This window comes from Battus philenor, unplaced genomic scaffold, assembly GCF_028537555.1.
Source record: "Battus philenor isolate CCGP_79_NKW_IND1 unplaced genomic scaffold, ilBatPhil1.0.hap1 SCAF_16, whole genome shotgun sequence".
NCBI classification, from domain to species: domain Eukaryota; kingdom Metazoa; phylum Arthropoda; class Insecta; order Lepidoptera; family Papilionidae; genus Battus; species Battus philenor.
In genome coordinates this window covers 9,048,672-9,073,860 of record NW_027181678.1, presented here as the reverse complement: position 1 = coordinate 9,073,860, position 25,189 = coordinate 9,048,672, and the positions used below count along the sequence as shown (strand labels likewise).

The 25,189-nt window shown below is 32.0% G+C and overlaps 4 protein-coding genes across 5 annotated transcripts in view; 1 reads left to right on the top strand and 3 right to left on the bottom strand.

Moving 5' to 3' along the window:
* The window catches only part of p130CAS (Serine_rich_CAS and FAT-like_CAS_C domain-containing protein p130CAS), an 84,191-nt gene extending 79,131 nt beyond the window's left edge, over positions 1–5,060 (bottom strand). The window contains exon 1 of one of the 2 annotated variants that reach the window (XM_068762053.1): positions 4,926–5,060. In XM_068762053.1, coding sequence (XP_068618154.1) covers positions 4,926–4,979 — 54 coding nt within the window. In that variant the 5' untranslated portion in view covers positions 4,980–5,060. Of the gene's footprint in view, positions 1–1,084; positions 1,505–4,925 lie in introns of those variants that run through there. The other variant, XM_068762054.1, reaches the window with a different exon arrangement.
* A 1,951-nt stretch (positions 5,061–7,011) lies between these two features.
* Ns2 (nucleostemin 2) lies at positions 7,012–12,023 on the bottom strand. Its single transcript, XM_068762647.1, has 4 exons — positions 9,826–12,023; positions 9,063–9,588; positions 8,655–8,832; positions 7,012–8,356 (listed from the first exon to the last, which is right to left on the bottom strand). Exons 1-4 carry the CDS (start codon positions 11,857–11,859, stop codon positions 8,263–8,265), a joined length of 2,832 nt encoding a protein of 943 aa, XP_068618748.1. The 5' UTR covers positions 11,860–12,023; the 3' UTR covers positions 7,012–8,262.
* A 541-nt stretch (positions 12,024–12,564) lies between these two features.
* On the top strand, positions 12,565–13,878 carry LOC137919552 (transmembrane protein 170A). The gene has a single exon (XM_068762646.1). It carries the CDS (start codon positions 12,703–12,705, stop codon positions 13,099–13,101), a length of 399 nt encoding a protein of 132 aa, XP_068618747.1. The 5' UTR covers positions 12,565–12,702; the 3' UTR covers positions 13,102–13,878.
* A 115-nt stretch (positions 13,879–13,993) lies between these two features.
* Positions 13,994–18,289, bottom strand: LOC137919551 (centrosomal protein of 135 kDa-like). Its single transcript, XM_068762645.1, has 2 exons — positions 15,094–18,289; positions 13,994–14,501 (listed from the first exon to the last, which is right to left on the bottom strand). The coding sequence occupies exons 1-2, from the start codon at positions 18,220–18,222 to the stop codon at positions 14,367–14,369; spliced, it is 3,264 nt and encodes a 1,087-aa protein (XP_068618746.1). The 5' UTR covers positions 18,223–18,289; the 3' UTR covers positions 13,994–14,366.
* Positions 18,290–25,189: the final 6,900 nt, after the last annotated feature.

The following is a 25,189-nucleotide window of genomic DNA, read 5'->3' as shown; positions in this document are numbered from 1 at the left end:
ACACCAGTACAGTTAAATTTATAAATATGTATATACTATAATAAACAACTATAAAGTATGATGGAACTAGTAATGAAAAGAAAACCTTTTTTAGAAAATTAAATCGGAATATAATAATTTAGAACGATAAAAGATAAGTATGATCGGTAATGTTAATTTCTATTAATGGAATAAATGAATCGTTTCACCGTAAAGTAGAAATTAAAAATTATACTATTTTAGGAGTACTAGATAAAATATTGTTTATCATTCTTTAATCATAAATAAGAATTTTTTTATTTTTGATAACAATTACGATAACAGCTGCTCAAATCTGTTAGTAACTAATATCAGGAAAATTAAGTAAATATTACATAATAGTCCAAAAATGTCCGGTGTTAAATTTGCACAAGAATATATGAATGCATTGATATGTGAATTTATAATTCAACACTGTGTTCTTCGACTGTTTTAATCGCCTACAAATTTTTGACATCAATGAGTCAGATTCAGTTCCTTAGATGACGAATCTACGTTCACGTACATTAATAGAGCATCCAGCTCTATTAATGTACTTCATATTAAAACTACGTTAAAAAGAAACTTTGTTATCATTATATTATCAAATTACTTTTATCTTAATTAGCTCAGGATTTTATGACAGTATACTAAATATCGCAGAAAAGAAAACGTAAAATCTTTTATAAACTTCGATGTTTTATGTTCACAAATAAAAAATAGGCATTTTATAAAATACATTAAAAATGTTTACATTAAAACAATTAACTACTTCAAACCACTTACTTCACTACTTACTACTTACAATCTTAGAATAATTTACAATTATGTAAATGCCTACTTTAACAAAGATATTTTAAATTTGAATTGCAATTTAATAATAAAATATTATGATGCATATCGACTAACCATAGTACGAAATTGCAATACCACTATAACAAGAATAAGGAACAACACGAACCTAAGTTATTTTCAATGATTGTTATTGTCACAACTTTAGGTCACTTAGTATTAGAACCACGTCATAAGCGCCACGCTACGTACACCGCTCACTGTACCCGGAAAAACGAGAAAAGCGTGGACTCACCTGCGTGGGTAGTACAGTCTCCCGGCCCAGGGGTATCGACATTTTGCTAGCGGCGCCGCCGGCCTCGCCCCGGCGCCCCCGAGCGCCGCACCATCCACCTACCCGCCACTACGGGCCACACTCCCACCGACGCCTCCAAGAAAAACACTTTTCCGAAATTTCCTTTACCACGACCCTGCCGCAACTAAACACCGCATCTTTTTTTACTGGTCTCACACATCACCTATATTTTTTTTATTTAATAGCACTGGTCGTGTAAAAAAAAAAACAAAACCGTAATTTGGTTGTGTCAAAAATTGGCGCGAGTGTCACAGAAATGGCGACCGTCTGAGTTGGCGCGAGCGTGCGACTGACGCGTCGCGCGCATCGGTTACGTTCAGCTCACCCCGCGCCTTCGCGACGGCCCTCGCTACACGATCACAGCCGCACGGGGTCGGTACAGCCTCCTCCATCTCACTCCCTTCGCGATCACACGTGCCTCGGCCACGGCCGTAGTGCGGTTATCGAGCGCGCGTACACATGCGCACTGCACAACACTATCGTCACCGTTGCTCATTCATTTAAAGGCATTGCCTCGCACCATATACACCTGAGCAAATATTATGGAACCGTCGACGACAATAGACGCGTTGTTTCGAAACGCGAGCACCAATAATTAACATTGCGTTTGCTACGGTCGGCCATCTCTTACATTTGTTAAGTAACGCACGCTTCTTTATTTCTTTAAAAAACATTTGAAATCATTTTTTTATTTATATTTTATAATAGTATGTTTAAAAATGGGAAGTTATGTGAAGTATCGATTTTAAATTGTTCCGAGATAAAGTTATTCGTACGGCCTAAAGAAACAACGAATTATAGAGAATAAAAAATTAATACTGGAGCACCTCAACGAAACTTTATCAGAAATTTTAGTTTTAATACATAACATGGAATGAAATAAATAATTTGTTACTTTAGTACATTGTCATCTATAATGTGCTAGATTACGCTTACGCTTCGACAACAAAATTCCCGAAGAAATTTTAATTTAAACCCGAAAAATGTATATTTAATATGATACTGCTGATTTTCACGTGACAATCGACTTAAAAATTTGTAAAATTGGCGTTAAAAGAGTAACTATAGAGTTTCTCACTAAGTTATTCTCGATAGAACAACATTCCTAATCTAGAACAAATCTATATATTCTAGGCTATTATAATAGTGTGTTTGTTTAATATATTCATATATAACAATTATACTATAAGTACATAAAGCTTATTCGAAGCAGTCTTCATTGGCTGCAATATAGTCCTTTAAATGTTGAGACCAATTTTCAACAGCAATGTTTTGATGGAAAAATTATTCACTGCCAATAGTATGGATTGTTTTAGAGGCTCCAATTTATTAAGGCGTTTAGAGCAAGCCTTACTCTCTAAAACTGACCATAAAACATAATCCATTTGATTACAATCATGACTAGATAACGGTCTGTCCTCAGCTCTGATGACATTCGGAACGTTGGTTTCTACCCAAGATTGGGTGGATCGAGCTTTATAATCCGGTGAGGAATTTTGATGAAAGGACCTTCTTGATCATGGAATATGGAGTTGTTAAGGAGCTTGACTACCTTCTCAAGAATGGTTTCATGATACACTTTTGTTTGTTTGTGTCGTTTTAAACCTTTTTGATATAGGATATGACTCACTCACTCCATAACTGATACCTCAACAGACCATAACTGAAATCGGATAATGCCTAGATTCTATTTTGTTGAAAACACACTGAACAAACATACAAAAACGACAGATTCCAAATTCAAAAGTAATAACTTTTTTAATTTCTAATTATAACAGTATTTATGGCTAGACTAAGTGCATGCCTATATTAACGTTTTATCAATGTCTTGAACGAACAAGAGCGTTTACTAAAGCGTATTCGAATGAATAAATATTTATTTCATTATTTTAATAACAATTTAGTGAGTCATATCAATCTGACTGCATCCATAACAAAAAGGTATATATTTAATTTGTTTTATTTTCAGTATGTAAGTATGCGCAAATCGTAAAAAAATTCTTTTCCAACACCTTTCATAAGCGGACGAAAATCATTAATTTTTATTAATATGTAAAATTTACGTTACAGTTAAATTTAATATTAATATATATTACCTTTCTAGCACGTAGGAAGGGTGGAAGGAGTAATGCGTGGGCGCAGTCGAGGCTACAAACTTTAGTCGACAGTCGCCCACTTTTCCTTTCTGCTACGTTCACTGCTCTATATTACGTCATAAGACTTAGTGTAATTTAGATTCGCCATTCAACAGTTAGTAGTTAAGACTCCGGTTTGAAGTTAAAAAGTATTAACTTGGAAACTAGTTCTAATATCTTCTAAATATTTTTATACATCATGGTTTGTTTACTCCTATTACTCACAATTTTTTCCTCTCGAGACATATGTTATAAGTATTTAAAGTTACTCAGAGATCACGAACGCCAATCGAAACCCGTTACGTTACAGAATTGACATAGTGTCGTATATAAGACTCAAAAATATAATAAAAGCAATTATTTAATTTTTATTACCCGTGTGCAATATTTAATAATTATATTACTAACTTGTAAAACAAGCAATAATTATCGCTCAATAATATAGAAACATCTAGATCGCGGTATAATATTAAATTAAAAAAAAAACAGTTTCGTTTTCGATTTTGACAATACGCATGATATTGCCAGATGCCAAATCGATCAAAAGCAATACCACTCTCATGTAATGCCTAAAGTGGTTTCTTATGAATATTTCTTTTGAAAAGTTCGCTTTAATATTCAAAGGGTAATGTGTTTGCAATAACAATTTTTAACCATAAAACGTCCACAGCTGAACATGATCATCCCCCGTAGGTTTCCAATAAGCCCTGTGGGAAGCGACTTGCATCAGCCGTCATCCGTAACCTTAACAAGCTCGTCTATCCACCCGGTATCCTGTATTGCAACTGCCAGTTGGTTGCCTTCTCACTTCTGCTTAGCACTACCACTTCAACTTGCCGTTAGGCTATGTTGGCTATTTTCGTTTGTCTACGGATCTCTTCATTCCTAATTAAATCTGGAAGAAAAATCCCAAAAATAGCTCTCGCCATGGATCGTTGAGCGACTGTGACGTTGCGAATGAGACCCAAGATATTATAAGTAATCCAGAAAAGACACAGGAAAACACTCTTTTCGTTCTCGTATACTTTTTTGTCTATTTATTACACTTCTGTCTTTGTTTGAACAACAATATAAAAAAATTTTATTACAATTTTTTTAGTGTTTTTTGAGCTACATTGATTTGCTGACTTAATTTTTAAAGACTTCATCAATTATAATTATCTTTAAAAGATCTTTATATTAATTCAATAGTTAAATACAAAACATGTAAATAAAAATTATTTTTCTAAAATTTAATCACGATCCCTTTACGCTAAAAAAAACTTGATTTAATTGTTTTAGCTATTCGATTAAAATAAGGCTCTGTTTGGTAAATAAACATCGTTCTTATCCAGTTCGTAACTTTAGTTTTAGGAAATAAATAATCGAAAATAAAACGACGTCCCTTTTTTGTATATTAAAGCACAAACAAAATAACTGGTTTTTTTTTTTCATATTGGACCACATAAATTTAGTCATTGATATTGGTGCCCACACTTACTTAACATATTAGCTAAACATAATTGTTAGAAATTAACAACAACATAAATTATATTGAAATTAATAAATCGGTGGCTATATATAACTTCGACATCATTTGACGGTAGGTGTTATGCAAATTTATTTTTGTGTAGAGTTGATGTGGGATGTAATAACGTAGGACTCACCTGCACGCCTTCCATTCCACCATCGTACAGAGTCCACCTGCCATAAGTAGTCATGATTTTAGATTAAACTTTTGTTTTCTTCATATTAAATCGCAATTCACAAACATTCCACATTTATTTTAGTTCTGCAGAAAAACCGTCATGAAACTTCCACGAACGTAAGTTTGCAACTGCTATTTGACACTAGGGCGATGGCGAGTACAATATTTAGCGCTTGATTAGCACAAAGTGTGCAAATCGTTCAAGCCACGGCGTATGTACCTATACTTCAAGCAAATTGAAATTGATTGCCCTCTCAGCAGTCACATTCATTGACGTGATTGAACAAAATGGATGAAATGGACCTTGCAAGATGGTTTACTATCGTTATTGATGCAACAAAATGAACGTGCTACTTCAATAGTTAATACCTATAGTTAATAATATAATATAGTTAGTTATTTTAATAAATATTATTTTGTCGATGATCGTAAAAAATGACTAAATATATCTTAAATAGTAATTATTTAGTAATAATTGAGACGCTAAATAGTGCAATACAACAATGAAATAACTTTGTGATATAAGACAAACACAGGCACAACACTGGTCATCGTAGCGATCTTTAGGCGAAGCATGTGCCTTGTGGTAGGCGTTTATTAGCTCATATAATGATGGTAATAAAGATTAGACACAAAAAAGCAATCGCAATCACATATTTTTGAAATACACTCGCTTACACATTTCAAGATTTCAGCTCTAAAGCAAAAGTGAATGAAGTAAACGTTCCTTCTTGCACCTGACTTTTCAATTTTTATTTGCTTGTCTATTCAGGAACAAATGGGGTGATCCCCAAAATCGCCTTTATTGCTCTCGCTGTTAATTGCACTTTTGTGCTTCAAATATTTACAACTAAATATAAATTTCGTAATTTTTCAACTTCACCGATTAAATAGATATCGACTATTGAAGTTACTCGTTAATTTGTTTTCATCAATAACGAAGGTTAACGATCTTCATGGAACTTCCATTTAACTCCATTTTGTTCAATCACATCAATGAATGTTAGTACTGAGATTTTTTTTAAATTATCCCACAATCTCTCAATTAACAATTATTGGCTGAAAGGCAACTTCGAGTGGCGACTACCGATCAGTAGACGCGGTGTAGGTAAGACTCCTACTATGAATACCGATGACATAGGCAAGGATGCGGAAGTTAATTTGGGAGATTGTGGAATATTTTATTAGAAAAATATTAAACCCACAAAAAAAACGATTTTAAAAAACTAGCGATTGTAAGATTGGCTTTGTTTAGCCTATTACTATTACTAGGCTATAGCATTTTTTTAACTGACCAAAGATCACTGTTGCCTTGTAATTTTATTACTTTTATCTTAAGAACTATAATACGTTCACGTTAAAAATGATGAAAACCTTTATCGTCCGCCGAGCTAGTTGTAACCAAAAGTAACAAATCAAATAATTGCTATTAAAAAGTGAAGTTCACAGTGACCCATTGAACTTTTTACCGCAAAGGCAAAGGATCAGAAAAATGCCAAGAAGGTAATCCATCTTTCTTTTCCCAAAAAGATGGTCTAGACCTAACACTCGTTGGTCAAAGGTCAAGGAATCAAAGAGAAAAACCGTTCAAATTCAAATATCTTTATTCAAGAAAGTATTCACATGTACTTTAGAATCGTCAATTGTTCTAACATTATAAGAAGTTTGCTACCACCGTCAATCCGTTGAAAAGAGCCGACCAGAAAATCAACAGTTGCTCCTTTCAATGAATATATATAAACCAAGTTCCACACATTTCGATCAACTAAACTCTTGAATGCTGTAATAAGATTTATTTAATAATATACTTTTAACTTTAGATATAAAACTAAGAATAGGAAGAACAAAAATATCTTGAGGAACTTTATTATATTTAGTCTGGCCATATAAACTGTTATAATAAAAAATAAATAAAATATTACTTTTGAATTTAGAATCTGTCATTTTTAAATGATTGGTCGGTGTTTTCGTATTTTCGCGCCAATATATTGTAAAATAGCTTTTGATGTTAAAATGGGATGAGGTGATAAATAAAACCGAATCGCTGTGATTGCATTATAATAAAAATAGGTTTATACAACGCCATATACAATTTTTAAAATCATCCTTGATACTAGTCTAATGTTTGTGTACCGGGCTATTGAGGGGTACAATGAAATTTCCTCCGTCTGTGACAGCAAAAGACGTGGCCAACCACGTATTGTTCGTACGGAAGAGGAAAGAATTCCTCTGTAAAATCAAAAGATTTTATCTTGGGAAGTGAAGTTACCACCTAGAAATATGCAGCGTATTTTAAAAGACGACTTAGGACTTGCATCTCTTAATTCATAATTTAAAAAAGAATAAAAAAAAGAATATACACGAAAACAACTACTTAAGCGGTAAGCAAGAGCAAGCAAACAAAAAATTTGTTAACGGTACAAGTATTTACGCTGTATGTTGATGTGTAAGCTCTAATAAACTCTCCAATTAGTCAACAGAGTAGAACGTGGTCATTATCGAATTGAGGTTATGGTCTGGTGGGGTGTTAGTCATGAAGGAGAGACATATTTACGTCAAAAAGGTATCAAAACATCGACATATGTGTAACAAAGTAACATTCTTGCCAAGCTAGTTAATCCCTTTTAACATCATGTTCAACCAAGAATAGTTCTTTCAGCAAAACTCGGCGTCGGGTTATAAAGCTTGATCCACTCTATCTTGGGTAGAAACAAACGTTCCGAATTTCATCAGAGCTGAAGACAGGCCGTATTCTAGTCATGATTTTAATCCAATGGATTATTATTTATGGTCAGTTTTGGAGAGTGAGGCTTGCTCTAAACCCCATAATTTGAAATCCCTAAAACAGTTCATATGACTGACAGTAAAGAATTTTCTTATAGAAAGAATGCATGTTGCTATTGATAACTGGTCTCAATATCCACTTAGAATAAACTTTATAAATTTTTTAAGGTTTTATATTTATGTATTAAACTCACACGTTGTAATAGTAATAAATGTTACAATAAAAATATTACAACTTACAATATTAAATGTTGTTTTTTTCTTTATAAATAACTGATGATAAGACTAAGTACTTGTACACCTACTAACCCATGAAGGATAAGTATGATTTTTTTTTTCAATATTACTTTCCAGGTAAATTTCTGTAGATCAGGTATTTGAATCTACCTCTCTAACAAGCCTAATATGCCTTAGGAAATGATATCAGCCAGAAATCTGTTAACTACAATAAAAACATTTTATTTTCTATTTTATTTTCAGACAAATATCATTGATCTTTAGAGAAATCTTATTTATCGATTGCTTCTTTTGTTTAATCTCAAGTCACGCTCAATCTCATATTGCCGGACATCTGCGCGTGCCAGGAAATCTTGTCGCTCCAGATAACTGTAAAAATAAGAGATTACATTAGATTACTTTGAAGAACTAAGAGTAAGTAATCACAGCTTTTTAGGGTTGTTTGTACAACAAAGTTGTCATACTAACTACATCACATAGACTTTTTCTTGTCAGAAGTTTTAGCATTGCTTCTGCTCAAACCTGCTGGATGCGGGTTGCTTTCAGGCTGGTTTTTGGAAATCTGTGTGAGGCCCGTGTCCAGCAGTGGACTTTCTATAGCTGAAATCATGATTATGATGACTGCTAAACACAATATTTGTCAAAACATAAAAAAAAAACATTTTACCCTTGTTTTCCCTTATTATGTGATTGTATCTCATGTTCAATATCTTCCTCTTTTTTATATGTGTCCCAGTCAAGTTTAGATTTTTCTAATGTAGAAAGCTTGTTTTTTTTATTCAGTTGTCCTAAAACATTTGATAGCCCTCCAGCTCTGCGACTTTGTGCAGGAAGATTTTTACTTACTGCAAAAATGAGTTATGGAACATTATCTATAATAGACAAAAAAGCAATTGATATGTCACTTTAATTGTTTGATTATTTTGAGTGGTTCCCTTAGGAAAATGTAGGTATTTAAAAGAGAAAAAAGTTTATATCTTATAAATTTTATGGCACATATATACAAACCAATATCTATTAGCATCGCTTCATATAAGCATTTTTTATTTTATTCATTTAAAATAAAGATTATTACCTGAAGGTGAAGTTTCATTAGTTTTAATTTTTTCTTTTATAACATTATTTTCTACTACAATAGTTTCTCCAGCAAATTCAAAAATTCTCCTCTCTCTTTCCTTATCACTATTTGTATTTGGTTTGAAGTTTTCAGGTGATGAAATACTTTTAACTGATATTGTTTTGTCACAACCTGCTGTTGATTTTGTTTCTTGGATTGGTACTTCACTTTTTGAAGATTTGGTTTTAGTCTCAGTTCCTTCTAAAAACATTGCCCAAAGATCATCTTCCCTTTTTTTTTCATCCTCTGCTATTTTTTTGTCTTCCACTTTTACAACCTCTTTTTCTTCATTCATCTCTTGAATACTGTGGGAAAGCTTCTTTTTCTTTTTACATTTCTTCTGAACAGATTTTCTTTTATTGTTTTTTTGTTCTACTTCATTTTCATACTGTGCTTCAGTTTCTTCTTCAGCTGATTCTTCTTCCGACAACAGTTCAGGTTCTTTCGGTACATAGTCTTCATCACTCTCACTTCCAGATGACATCTATAAAAAAAGTATGTAAAATACATTCCATTTACGTTTTTAATAGAGAAGTAATTTTTAATAATGTGAAATACCTTATTAATGATAGCCATTAACTTCATAAATTTAACTGAATGATACAATTGATACAAAGAAATAATTACAATTTTTTATTACATGAATCTTATAATGATACAAAATAGAAAATAGGTTATATTACTAAACAATCTTTTTTTTATTTCTATTTCTATTCTTGACGTTTGATATTTCGTAAAAGTTGCTTCCTGTTTTAGTTCTACGCTGAGATCTTTCAATAGCTCTTCTTTGTTTTGCTGTCATTTTATTCTTCACATTAGTAGCTTCATTATGCTTTAACCGTTTTTGTGATAATTCTTCCACAGTAAAGGTACCACTAGCCACTTCCAGCTTCTTTCTTTTTAGTTCTTTGACCGTTTCTGGATCATTAGTTAAATAATCTTCTACATCACTACATTCATTTTCATTATTACTATAAAAGTCACTAACATCTGAGTCAGAATCACTTTCCTCTTCATTTTCATTTTTTTGTTTTTCACCTTGTATTTTTTCATCACTAATATCCTCCTCATCATCAATACCCTTTAGCTCATCAGGAATATCAATTTTATGCAGAGGTTTAACATCTTCTTCATTATCAAATGGCAATCCTACTCTTATTTTTGCAAAATCTTGGGCAATTACTAATTTGTTAATAGTTAACTTAGGCTGCTCTTGCATTTCTGACTTTTCTTGGTCTTTTGTAATGTCTTTGATAGCTGTTTCACTTTCTGTAACCTTATTTGGTTCCTTATCTTTTTCATTTTCCTCTATTTGCTTTTCAATTTGTTTTGTTAATGGTACTTCAAATCCTTCTGGTGCAACATAAAAAGGCAATTTACCTCTTTGCCAATCATTAAGCACCATCTTTGCAACTTGAGCAATGTCAGGTTCTCCTTTTTTGAGGAGTTTTCCTGTTCTGGCAGCAAGCTTTTCCAAAAATTCAGTTGCAGTTTCCCAACCTTCTACTTTATATGTTTTTATTAAATAATCTTTTCGCACCCTTTTTATGACTTCTTCTATGTAATCTTCTGGATTTTGCACCAATTCAACTCTTACTACACCTTTTAAAACTTTTTCTGTATCTGTTTCAGCAGAAGGATAAACAATACCAGGACAATCAATCAAGAATATTCGCCGCATCAAAGTAATATATTGCCAGACCTTTGTTTCCCCAGCAATTGGTGCTACTTTACATACCTTTTTAGCTCTTAAGGTATTAATAACTGATGATTTTCCGACATTAGGATACCCTATTAAACCAACACTGATTTGTTTTTTATCAATGTGTAGTTTTGCAAACTGTCTCAATAAATTAATAAGAGAACCTTTACCAAATGGATGTGTCATAGAAGCATGAAATGCAATGGTTGGATACTCTGCGCTAAGGATTGCAACCCATCTTTGTGTAACCCAATTAGGAACCAAGTCAACCTTATTGAGAATAAAAATTAAGTGTTTATGTGGCTTTTCCTCCTTTAAAAACTTTTCTACATAAGGGCTTCTTGTCCCCATAGGATCACGAGCATCAAGAACTTGCAACAACACATCAGATGAATCCACAACTTTGTAAAGCTCATTCCAAATTCTTTTGCTCATTCCTGCACCAAACACCCAATCTCTTTGGCCTTCCCTGACACCAGAATCTTCACGAACTAGATCCACATCTTTACTTTCATCATATTTATCAGTGCTTTCCTCTGCGGCTTTGGAAAAGTTTTCAATATCATTAAATTTTAAATTCACTCTTTTCCTTTGTTTTTTAGGACCAAATGTTTTATCAAAACTCTCAGTATCTAAAAGATGAACTCTAGCATGTTTAGCTTTTTCGTTAAGTAATGTTATTGGTAAGTTGGTTGGCTTCATAATAACTTTATAGGGATTCTTTACAGCAGCTCCAAATTCATCTTGAAATTTTTGAAGAGCGTTCTGAGAAATAACTCTGGAATTTCCAAACCACTTCTGGTTAGGCTCTACTCTTGCTTGAGTACCAGAAGGAAGCCAGCCTTGAAAAGGTGCAGGAGTTAAGATTTTACCAGTCTTATCTCTTTTTGCTTTAAAATTGCGGTACATCTGCAACCGTTTGATTGTTCCTTTTGTCCTTGGTTTCCCAACACCTTTTAAGCCTTCAGTAGGCCGATCAGGATTCATCGAATGTCCAGATTTATTGAACCCCTGTTTACGGGGTGCACCCGGAGCTGACCGCACTTTACCCATTTCTATAATTTATTATTATAATAATAACAATCAATTAACAGAAATAACAAAAAACACGCGGATCTTTATTTGGAATAAGGTAAGGTTATTTTATTGTTAACTTTGACATTACGCCTAGAGACTGCTCACTAACTTCAGATCGATGAAAAATTAAAATAATGTTTTGAATGAAATAGTAACAAAATATGATGTTTACCTTTCAAAACAGCAACCAAATCAGGATCAAAATCAAATTAATAGTTATGAGTTATACAAAACTAAATGATTACCTCACAACAACGAAAATACGTTAATAAATTACTAGCTTTTGTAATTGTCGCTAACTTCAGGGTTAACTATGAGTAATACCACAAACACTCGATTTATTTAATTCATGAGTGCAGGAGTATTTTATCGATTATAATATAATAGAATGTTTTTTTTTTCGGAGCTTTTACTTGAAAAGAATAACTGTTAGGTTAGTATATAGCGCATTCAATTTATATATTCTAAATTCGTAAAAATAATTAAATTTGATGGTGGCTATGTAAGCATGTTCCTGAATTATTATCTTATTCAGTTACAGGTATAAAATACTGGGGGATATTAACTTCTTTATTTTATAGCTTTCTGCCATTTGCTTCTATTTGATATTATCTGTTATAAATATATTCTGCATTGTTTTATGTCAAGTTGTCATTACCTATTTGTTATGGATTTATGAAACTTCTTTGATTTATGAAATGTAGTGATTTTAAAATTTATTTACAATTAAATAAATTTTAGCTGCAATTATCATTTGTCAACATTGATGCTACGAAAAATCACCCAGATGCCTGGTATCATCAACTTTGTTAAGACAACATGTATGACATGTTGTCTGAATTCAGAGTGTCTGAATTCGATTCATTCGTGGATATATTGAAGTTAACTCCCGGTGATCCACTTGATACGTTTGGTGAAATGTGGTATCCAGTGTTTTTGTGGTCCTTGTGCTCCTCCGTGTTTGTGCACACTTGTGCGGGATTAGTGGCATTTGGTACTTTAAGAAAACATAAATACGGAAAGTTTTTTCCAGTGTTATTGATAATAATGGGTGTCGTGACTCCCGTAACTTCTGGAGTAGCAAGTAGTGCAGCCATAGCCTTCATATATCGTGCAGCAAAGCTTGATATGCCCCCTATACATGCAATGGTTTGGGGGATTGGACAAACAGTACTAGGAGCGGGTATAGGTTTCACTAGAATATTGGCAACCTTATAAAATATTTAAGCAAAAATACTTGTACACTCCTAGTATTATAAACAATAGCCAAGTATTATATAAAAGTCAATTATGCCTTATAAATGTTGTATCGTAAATAATTTAGATGGTGCTGAGATGTTGGAAAAAAGCAACCCATTTATCAAGCTTAATGCATTTTAGTGTTTCCCTAAAACAAATCTACTTGTGTAGTTAACAATTTTTTATACCTGATAATGTTTTCCTAGATTTAATAACTAAACATTTAAGAAACACAATTTGGGTTTTTATTTATATTTTCTTATTTAAACTGTGATCAAATTATTATTGAATTATTTAATAGATAATAATACTATTAATATTATGTTTGACGTCTGTTTTAATTCTTCAAATTTATGACAATAGATAAACATTCCACTTATTCAGAATAGTTGCTCCTTTAATCATAATAATTCACACAAAAAGGGTGAGACTGACCCACCGATAATCCTTACCAACCCAAGTATAAATAATTTCATATTGTGATATTGTATTCAAATGAATTGTTTCAGAATTAAATACAAAATTTTAAAGTGTGACAGCTATATTGGTTTATAGCTTAATTATGTAAAATGTTTCTTAAATAATTTAATTTTATCATAATTGAGTAGATCAGATTGTATAAATGTGGTTTTAATACTTAATATAGCAGTAAGTTTTTATACACCCATATATGAAATGTAATATGTAAATATGAGTAATCTAAAAATAAACTATTGTTTGTGGTAGTTTATAGCTATAAATTATAAAGTTGAACTTTGGAGGTGTAAAAATCTTTTGGCTCTATATATCAGTAATAATAAAAGATATTAAAATATACTAAATATTTTTTTAATGCTTTATAACATAATTATATTGAAAATAACAATTTTGTTTGAAGACCTAGCAGATTTTGAAGACTCTTGCATAAATAAACAATAAAATATTCAAAGTAATATTTATTCAGTTATAGCAAACAATCCATCATGGGCTGCAATATGGGGTGAAAAGCTAAATCTCTTCCCAGGGCCCTAGCACCCAGTCACTATGTGGAACATGGCTGTTACATATAGATGACATTTCACAATCCAGTAAAACTGGTAAACACCAAAGGGTAAACATTAATTATACTTGAAAATATTGAAAAATATTCAAAGAAAATTTCAACATACTTTTCAAAACAAACAATTTTCTTAATACTGTAAAATTGTACTTTAAGAAAGGAATGATTGCCATTGTTTCTTTTAAACACCAATTGAAATAAAACCTTAAATAGTGCTTCCATGTGAGTATTTTGAATATGATTTATGAAGTACATGTTGCTCATCATCTTCATTGTCGACTTCATGTATTGTGTCTTCAAGTGTAAAAGGTATATCAATATCCTCATTTGTTAAGGTTTGCTGCAAAAAAATATATTTAATTAGTTGTGTAATTAATTTTGATACTATATTATTATTACATAATGGAATATTTAAAATTCAATAAATTAAGATAAGTTAAAATTAAACTAAAATTTGGGGCCGAATAATACATTCCTCATTTTTTTTTCAAAATTAGACATTATTAAAATTTGTTTTTTTAAAATACCTGTACACTTAAATCAACATCATGTCAGCCTACCAATGCCCGCTGCAAAGCATAGGCCTCCCTAAAGATTGCCACAATGAAAAGTCTTACACTACCCACATCTAGCAACTTTCTGCAACCTTAACTGTCGTCAGCTCACCCAGTGAAATCCACTCCACTTCTGTGGGCTTGTGGACACCGCTCGAAAACCTTTCGGCTCCAATTATCTTCAGTTGCACAAGCAGTTCTCAGCCCATTGGCACTTATCATAGCATTTCTAAAGAGAGTTATTGACTACAATACATTATCTAAAAGAAACCCTGTGGTTATGATTAAAACAACTTCTCTCCTTAGAAATATACTTTTCAAATATTTTGATTTCAGATTTTTAACATGACTACATAAAAATACAACAACAGTAATTACTTCATGAATATCTGCTTCTCTTCTACTTAACCTGCTTACACAGTCTTGCAATGATTTTGTTTCTGATGTTGCATCCTGCAAGGCTAATTGCAATTCTACTATTTCTCTCCTAGCATTTGACAATAAATTTTCTGTTGTGCTCAATTTCATTTTCAATTCATCATTTTGTGTTTGTAGCTTTGCCTTTGTATTAGACAAACTTCTTATTTTATTCTCATAAAGCTTTAACTCAGAATCTGTATCTTTAAGTTCCAAACAATTGTGTGATTGCTCAATTTGTAAATTATTACACATTTGTTTTAAATATGATACATTTTGTTCAAGAGTTTTCTTTTCATCTGAAATGAGCTTTATTTCATTCTCTAAAGATGATACTTTACAAGTCATTGCTGCAATTTGTGCTGCCTGGCTATCAATGATATTATCCTTGTCTAGGATTTTCGATTCTAGATTTTGAATTTTATTCACATAAGTCTGTAATTGAATTGTTTTGGAAGCTGATTCGCTTTCTAATGAGTGATTTGTGTTTTCTAAAATATTTGCTTCAACAGATAAACTGGCAAATTGTTCTAACATGTCTGATCTCTCAGCTTCTTTCTGTGATAAAAGTTCCTCAATTCGCCTTACCTCTGCTACATAATGTTGTAGCTGTTGTTTTAGTGTGTCAACTTCTTTTTTAGATTTATCTAATTCTAGTCTTATTAATTTTGATGCACCATTTGCATCGGCAAGACTGTTTTGTAAATGTTTGTTTTCCATAACAGCTGTATCATATTGCTGAGACAGTCTCAATATTTCACTATTTAAAAATGTAATTTGTGATTCATAATCAGATATCTTATGCTCCAAAGATTTTTGTAAATTTAATTTTCTTTTTAATTCTTCATTTTCTTTTTCTAATTTCGTTTGCTCAAATATTTGATTATTTAATTTTTGTTCTAAGTTGCTAACAGTTTCGGTTTTATTGTCCAATTCAATAACTAATTTATCTCTTTCTTGATCTAAAGACTTAATGCTTTCAATTAAATTTGCTTTGTCGATTTTTAAAAAATTTATCATGGATAATAATTCCTTGCACTTCTTTTCTAATGAACTGACATTGTCTATGGACAAACTAAGCTTTTTCTGCATTGTTAGCAATTCACTTTGTAACTCGGAGCTATTTCTTTCTGTTTCAATCTGAATATTTTTTATTTGACTTGCAAGAGTTTTTTCTTTTATAACATCATTTTGCATCAATTTTATTTGTTCCCTAAGAAATTTACATTCTTCTCTTAACTGCTCAGCAGAGGCTTTACCTGTTCTGTTAGTCATTTTATAAGAACAATTCTCAGCTTCTAAATTGTCAATTTCTTTTTGTTTAAGAGCTAGCTCTCTTTTCAGTTTTTCTACCACCATAACTGTTTCCTCGTATCTTGACCGATATTCTTGTAGATCTCTTTTAATTAAATCTTGTTCTCTTTTCAAAGAGTCATTTTGCTCTTTAACTTTTGAAATTTTTTTATCATTACAATCGCTTTTGTTTTGTTGAAATGAGTTTGCTAATTTGTACTGACTGATTTCTTGACTAAGGGAAATATTTTCTTTTGTTAATTGTGCATTTTCTAAATTTAAATGTCTTATAACATCTTTAAAATTTTCTTTATTAGAATCTTCTTGTTGAGCTATATTACACTTAAGTTCATCATTTTCTTTCTTTAACATAAGAATTTTTTGTTCACTTTCACATAATCTGTTATGTAAATCTCTTACAAAAGAATTATTTGATGAAATATCTAATTTGTTACTTCTATCAGTATTTACAGGTACATGTTTATTAAAAATGTTCAATGTCTCTGATAGCTTTTCTTGGATTTCCTGTATGTACTTCTCGTATTTCTTTCTTTCATCAAATAGAAGATTTTGTAAATCTTCCCTTTGAAGGCATTTAGAACCAGTATTATTATATTGGCAGTCTGTAGACATCTTATGATGGTAATTTTTGTTATATTGGGATAATGAAAAAATTTTATCTTGCAGATCTTTATTTATATTTATAAGATCATTAATTTCCTTTTGTAATATTTCTTTTTCTTTGAGTGCTAAATGTAATGACTCCTGTGTTGAGTATGAATGGGGTGATTTTTCTTTTTCATGGCATTTAGATAGTTCCTTTCTTAATTCAGAATTTCTTATACTTAAAGTTTCTAACCTTGTCTGTAAGTAATTTATCTCATTTTTATAAGAAGCCAATCTTCGGTTACAGTCTTCTTCAACTTGTAAAGCTAACTTATCAACTTTTTGTAATTCCTCTTCTAAACATTTATTTTTATCAGCAAGTTTCAGTGCACGTGACATAGCTTCATGTTGTTTTTCCAGACCACAGTCAATTTCTTTCTTTAATGCTACATTTTCTTTCTTCATTTCATTTAATTGCTGAATTAATGTTTGGTCAGTAATTTCAGGTTTATTCATGTTGAAACTTTTACTCACAGTTGCTATTGGTCTGCCCTCTTCTAATAACATGCTAAGTCTCACAATTTCTCTGTCTCGGTGTTCTACTTGAGTTTTGAGCATTATTATTTCATCACAAAAGGCCTCATTTTTTTCTCTCAATATTTGAATATTTTTTGATAATGTTTCCTTATCTGATTCATAATTTGCTTGACAGTTGCAATTAAAAATTTTGCTCACAGTAGGGGTTTCATCATCTTTTCTTCTACTTTTGTTACGACTGCTCTGCGTTGTTGTACATAAACCTCTTAAACTTAAATCCCTAACATCATGTTGAAGTTTACTAATAATTGTATCTTTCCTCATAATCTCCTCTGTCATTCCTTTAACTTTTCTTTTGCTTTCTTTTGACAATTTCATGTTTTCTTCTTTAAGCTCAATTATTTGTTTATGCAATGAATTATTTTCTTGAATTAATTTAACATTATCATGTTTATAAGGCTCCGTTTCTTTCATTAAAGAATCGCGCTCAATAAGTGCATCCTTGGACAAATCCATATAGTGCTGTAAACTACGTGTTGTTTGAAGCAAATCTGCTACAATACATTCTACTAAAGGAATTGCATCGATGGGTAAATTATAATTATATCCAAGTTCTTCGAGTTTTTGTTTTAGATTAAAATATGCTTCAGTCATTATAAGGGTAAAATTAGATGCACATTTGCTTATATACAATTATCAGACCATTAAAAAAGTAGGATAATTTTAATAACTTAAGTAAAGACCTGTGGAAAAGTTAATTTAAACTGCCAATTACAATTGCTTTCTACTTTGTTTGACAGTTACACTTTGCGTCCCGAAAGCGATAATCGTATATTAATAATTAACCCAAAAACTGCGTTTTAAATAAAATAAAAAAACACTTTTTCATAAACATTTTAAAAATTATCTTAATTTAAATCTTAATTTATAAACTAGGTTACGAATTTTTTAAACGGACTCCTTGCCCACACAATTGGCTTGGATATTAATGGACTTAAATTTAAACACTTTGATTATAAACCACACAACACGTAGTAAAAACCAAGATGTTAATTAACACAGGTATATGCTTTTTTATGGCCACTGCTATTGGAGGCCTCTCGTACCTTATGTGGGACAGGGACTATTAATTTTTTATTGATTTATTCACATACCATTTCTTATTTTCATTCCCTTCTTGCATATTTCTTATTACCTATCTTTCTTCTTCTTTCTTTCAACAATTTTCCCAATCTTTCTCTTCCATTTCATTAGCCTTACATCCATCCTCAGGCACTACATGCTAGTTCTTGTTTACAATTTTTTTATCTTTATTGTATTCTTACACCGCAATTGTTCTATTATTGACATTTTTCTATTTATTTATTACAGTTTCGCACTATTTTATTCATTACACTATTTTTACTTCACACATTAATTATTATTTTTTTCAGTTTAGTACTTTCTTTACAGTTTAATTTCTTACAATTAGCTGAGGAAGCATCCTCTTTCCTTTTCGCTTTGCATTATGGCCGCAATATTATATTCTATTCTATTGCCTAAGCGGCTTTCGGACTCCGCTCGCCTTTTTCTGTACACGGAACAGTAGGCTACAAGGTGGATTACGGTCTGACCCACGCCTGGTTTACAGAAACATGAGGGGTCCTCCTTGAGTTTGAACCAGTGGAAGTACTCAGAGAACCCCCCGTGCACCGTGAAGAGCCTGGACCAAGACCGCATCCACCTCGACTTTGCGGAGCACGCGATAGGCCTGCGTGGCATTTGGGAAAAATATCCTCGTTACTAAAGCCGTCGCCTTCCATATACCTCCTATTCCATTCGTCGAGCGAAACCGATCTCAGTTGTCGCTTGACGAATGAAACGGGGCATCTCTCATATTCGGGTCTTCTTTTACTATTTAGGGCCGCGTCCTTGGCCAACTGATCCGCCCTCTCATTCCCCTCCATCCCCGCGTGCGCTTTCACCAAGTATAATCTTACATCCTTTCCATTATTTTTCACTTTGATAATATTCTCTTTCACTCTTAACGTTAAATAATGGAGGGTGTCCGATCTTGCGACTGTATGCTTACTTTTTATTTAAAGGTAATTGGGAATTTTAATGTATTCCGTTGTTTATTGTCATGTTGAAAAACAACGAAATAAAAAAATCTAGGCGATTCCTTAATTAGCCTTTTTTAATTGCGTAGTATTTTTTATTTCTTATGAAAGACTTTCATCAAGTTTACCACGGTGTGTAGGAAATAAAATTTTGTAGCTCAACAATTGTTGTTACATTACTTACCTGTATTTATGTGAAAGGTGAAAAGGAAACAATGTCAAATATTATCTGTCAAATAAATGGTTTCTATGTAATTCGTCGTTAGTTTATTTCCTAAGAAAATTAATTGTTTTGGCTGTAAATTTTATTACTTTAAAAAAGAATGAACGAAGTATTTAACTAATGTTTCCTGCGTATTATAATTACTTGGCAAATATTTACATTTTATGTGGGAACCATTTAAAACAATGAATCCATATAAAGATGTTGAAGAAAACTCCTTTACAACTGTTCCTCATTTAGCTTACGAAGATATAGCTACAAAGCTATTAAAGGATCATTATTTTTTAACAGCATTAGAACTTCACACAGAGCTTGTAGAAAGCGGCAAAGAATTGCCACAGTTGAGAGAATTTTTTTCAAATCCAGGCAATTTTGAACAACATGTATCTAGGCCCGCTGATATTGGGTCTATGCGTAAGTGTGTTGAAACTGCTTATACCTGTTGTAGTGAGATTATCGACTATAATGGTTATGGTTTATCTACTCAGAAGGGATGTTCAGGCCTACCCCCTGACTATCTGCTCCCGATAAGCTGTATAAAACTAAGTTTTTTTGGTCAGAGTGTTTTGCTTATTTGTTAATACTTGATTTTTTATTTTAACCCTTTCCACTTGAGAGTTGAGTCTCACCCTGCGGATCAATGCTGCAACTCGAGAGGTGGCTGTCACTCACCACTTTGTTTGTTGTGGTAACCTGATGCGCTCCGGTAATTGTTTACGTTTTGTTCTTTCCAAGCGGGTTCCTACACTCTGTATAATCTTACGAAGTTTAAAATGATTTCTTTTCAAATGCAGATGCTACTTTCTTATCAAAGCTACTACGCAATCATGAACTGGATACGTTTTCGGTCTCAGTATAAATTTGACAGCCGCGACGAAGAGTTCAGAAATGGTGATGTAAACTATTTTTTTGGGTTCAGAAATTTCGAAAAATTCCGCTTATATGTAAAGCTGCATATCATTCTAATAGGAGGTGGAAAGATTGCAATATTTACTCTCATCAAAATCAACATACCTAAAGACATCAAACAATATATTACTGTATTACTTAAACCAAAAACTTGGGCATACAACTCTGTAATGTTTTTTATAAAATCTCATACAAAACAAAATTACAAAGACTAATGTTTAGTAAATGATGTTCGTAAAGATGTCAAGACACTAAAATATAAAGGTTTTGTGTGTGCAACTATTTTACCTTGGAAGTATTTAATTCATGAAAAGTGTTCCGAAATGTCATGAGTTGTTGGTTAGTCTGCGGGGATATGCCCTTGAGTGCAAAGGGTTGATAATCTTACAAAGTGTTTACTTTTGATAGTTTTTCATCAAAGTAATACCAGGCATCATATTTGATTAATTACAGCAATCATAATTTTTAACCCAATTTTAAAATTCTATTTTAAATCATTTACAGAATCAGAATTTTTAATATCAACATTTTGCTTCTAAAATATTGATAAAATTATTTAGATAAATATATTCGTGTTTTAAATTATTATAGTTAGTAATAATTTTATGAAAATGTATTTTAGATAGAACACCAAGTCAAGGCACTTTAGATTCACTTGACACTGCAAGATATTCTGAGGATGGTGGTGGTGATCGTGGAGGCAGTGGTGGAGATGTAGCGGTGCTGGAATTTGAACTACGGAAAGCGAAAGAAACTATTAATGCCTTGCGTGCAAATCTGACACAATTTGCAGGTTAATTTTATACAATTATGTGAACGAAGAGTATGCACGAGTTGTTTATTTCAGTTTGATATTAAAGCAGTAAATTGTTCATTTATACTTACAATTAACTTAAAAGAAATGATGTTCATTTCACATTAGTTTTTTGGTTTTAGCTTTAAAAATGTTAATTTTTAACATTTTATTAACAGATGGTGAGACTGCTTTAGATAAGATAGCCAAGGATGATTTTGGACAACGATCTCTAAAACCCCATGAGAAGCGAGCATTAAATTTTCTAATTAATGAATACCTTTTACTCCAAAACTATAAGCTTACCTCCATCACATTTTCGGATGAAAACCCTGACCAGGTAATGTGTTAAAGTGCACTACTATGATATTAATGCAACATAAATAATAAATTGAAGTAATCCCCATCCAATAAAACACTTTTGCCAGACCTCAATGCAGAAAATTATTTTTTCGGTATAACCTTTGAGACATTCTTCGATTCGGTTCTTATCTCCTCAAATTTAGTTTTAAATCAAAATTTCACCTTTTTAACCACAGTAGCATAATGAATTGCTCTAAATTAATGAATACAAAAGGTTGACCAATTAGCGCAACTTTTTTATGTAGTTTTTTCTTGGACTTAAAAAGAAATGTTTTCCTTGTGTTAAGTGTTGTGTACTTTGCTCTTTAATGAATTAAAATAAATAGGTGTCAGTCTACACAGTAATAAAAGTTTAATAGGTTCACAATATCTGTACACATAGAAAGTTAATTTTAAATACAGTGTAAAATTTTCAAGTATCTTGTTAAAGTGTAGTTATATAAAACTCTTGTACTTTACGTTTATAAAATAATATATGATAATAATTAATGAAATTTTAAATAATATAATAGAAAATAATATAAGATAATTAATCAATGAATATGTGAAAAACTGATAATTTTTTTAAAAGGAATTTGAAGATTGGGATGACGTTGGCCTTAATATGCCCCGGCCAGCAGGTCTTGTGTCACTCTTTAGAGGTAATAAGGAATCACTGAATGTACACAATACTGATGATTATACTCAAACTGAAAGAATGCATTTAGTAGATATATGCTGCCAAACAGATATGGAGGATGAGAATGTATGTGTTAGCTGCCAAACTTCTTTGGATAATGATTCAGATTGGAACCATGAAGTGAGTACTAGTCATTTCTCTCTATCTTCATATCAGCCGAGAGGTGCCAACCGCAAGGCATAGGCCTTCCCCAGAAATTGCTACAATTACTTGCCTTGTGTCTTGCGCTGCCTGTATTCAGAGATTTCCTCTACAACCTTTCATGTTAATTATACTTGCTATATTTTATATTTCCATCTAATATATTTGGTCTATACAAATAGCTCAGAACAATAATAATGTGATAAGCTTTAAACTCCTGAAACCTATTTTGCCAACATGTTATAGAGTAACTAGGGTGCAGATAGATTAGTGAAGCTATTTCCAGTATTGAAAATTGCTGAACCTGAGGATGTTCTATTTGAATTAATTCCTCATTTGGACAGTGTTTAGTGCCATCACTGGATGAGGAACTCTTAACAAACTTCTTCATAATCTAAGCATTATTTATTAATCTCCCATACCAAGCATGTTGAAGAAAAACTATCTGGTAGTACAAGCAATTCATAGGTAACACAAATAACAATACAACATTAGTTTAGAGGGATGAATATCTTCGAAAATTGAATAACCTTTTGATAGCAAATGTGATATTGCTTTAACAGCAACATTTCAAGGCTAGGCAAAGCAGAGGTACCCAAACTTTTTTTTTCATAGACCAATTTAAAAAATTAGCTGTTTCCAGTGGACCACTACATTTCTACCATATTGCAAGTTTACAAGTAACAGTCACTGAGTTTCTTAAAAGATTATCTTCATATATTGATAGATGTTATGCCAACAGTTTTAGTTTATAAATTTTGGTGGACCCCCACCTAATAATTGAGAAACCACATTTCTTTTTGTCATGCCAATATAGACCCTTGTGAAGTCGCCCTGATCTATGGATGTAGAAAATAGACTTGGTTCACTTCTTTTCATTAATTGTTCTCAGTTATTAATTCAAGCAGAGGAAATAGAATTATTGAAACAGAAGATAATAGCCTTAGAGACTGAAAAACTAAACTTTCAAAAACTGTACGATGCTGCTATTGTAAGTTTGAACTCCCTTACAAGTCCCACGTCAGAGAGTAAAGGTCTTGATATTCAGATAGGAGATAAATTGCTTACAAACCATACTACAACACAACCATTGGAAGGCAGACCCATAACCTGTACTGCGGCAGAAAATTATTATGGAAGTGGAAATTCAACAAACAGTGCAACACCTGATCAGTTTGAAATGATTGATAATGAGAAAAATTCCGGGTTGTAAGTTCTTTAATTTTGTAACAGCTTTTTTAACAGAAACTATAGACATTAGTGTTACCATGAGATCTATTCCTGTGCCCTGCATGGTAGTACCTTTAATTTGTGAAACAAGCAAAAATACCATAAATTTCCACAGCAAGGAGTAACATAAAATAAAAAAATGAACATTAGAACTATTTGTCTAAAAATAATATATATATTAAAGTTTTGTGTCTTATTAAAAGACGTTTGTAACACTTTATCAATTTATTTAACACACGAACAAATTTTTATTAGCGCTTGAGGGCGAGCAAAAAAGGACGTGCATTCGTCGTAGGACTCTGGGGCGCACTGTGCTCCGCGACCGAGTGAAAGCGGGCAATAGAACAAAGGCGCAAAAGAAATAAAAGAAACAAAAGTAACAAAAGGTCTGCGCCCGCGTCACCGGTGCAAACATGTGCCCGCTGCACTAATTCGGCACACTAAGTTCGCCCGTCGGCTTCGCTCGCCCACATAATCTTACACCTATTATTCATTCAGACATCACATCAGTGTATATACGACTCCCACACACACACACACACACATATATATATATATATATATATATATATATATATGTATATATATTTATATATATAATAAAAATAATATATATATAATGTGTCTAATGTTCATTTTTTTTGACACTTGGTTTATTTTAAATGAAAAAACAAATGGTTGTAATAAATCTATATGTACCAAGCCATCAGAGCACTTTGCAATAAAATAAACACTTCATTTTAGCCGTAAATCTAAATCATCTGTTAGATACGGCCAGTAAAATGCTTAATTATTACATAATAAAGATAATTTTGACAAACATGTACAATACTATAAGATATGATTATGAATAAAATCGTTTAAAGTACAGTTTTCAGTGTCTACCAATGATCTTAACAATGTGGACAAACACCTCCATGTGTGAGATTCAATTTTATGCTTACTAGTCTGTGGGCTTACCCTAGAACTTTAAGGTCCCATTAGCCATCTGATGTGTGCGCTATGTGGCTTAACCACTGCCACTGCGACTCAAATTACTAAAAGATAAACCTTATGTTATAAGTATTTTGCCAGTATGATTATTCTCAATATTTTAATCAAAATGTTATATGTTACAGAAAAAAGGAAGGTTCAAACACGAGCTCTTTCGAGCCTGCAATAATTGGTGATAATAGCGCAAGGGG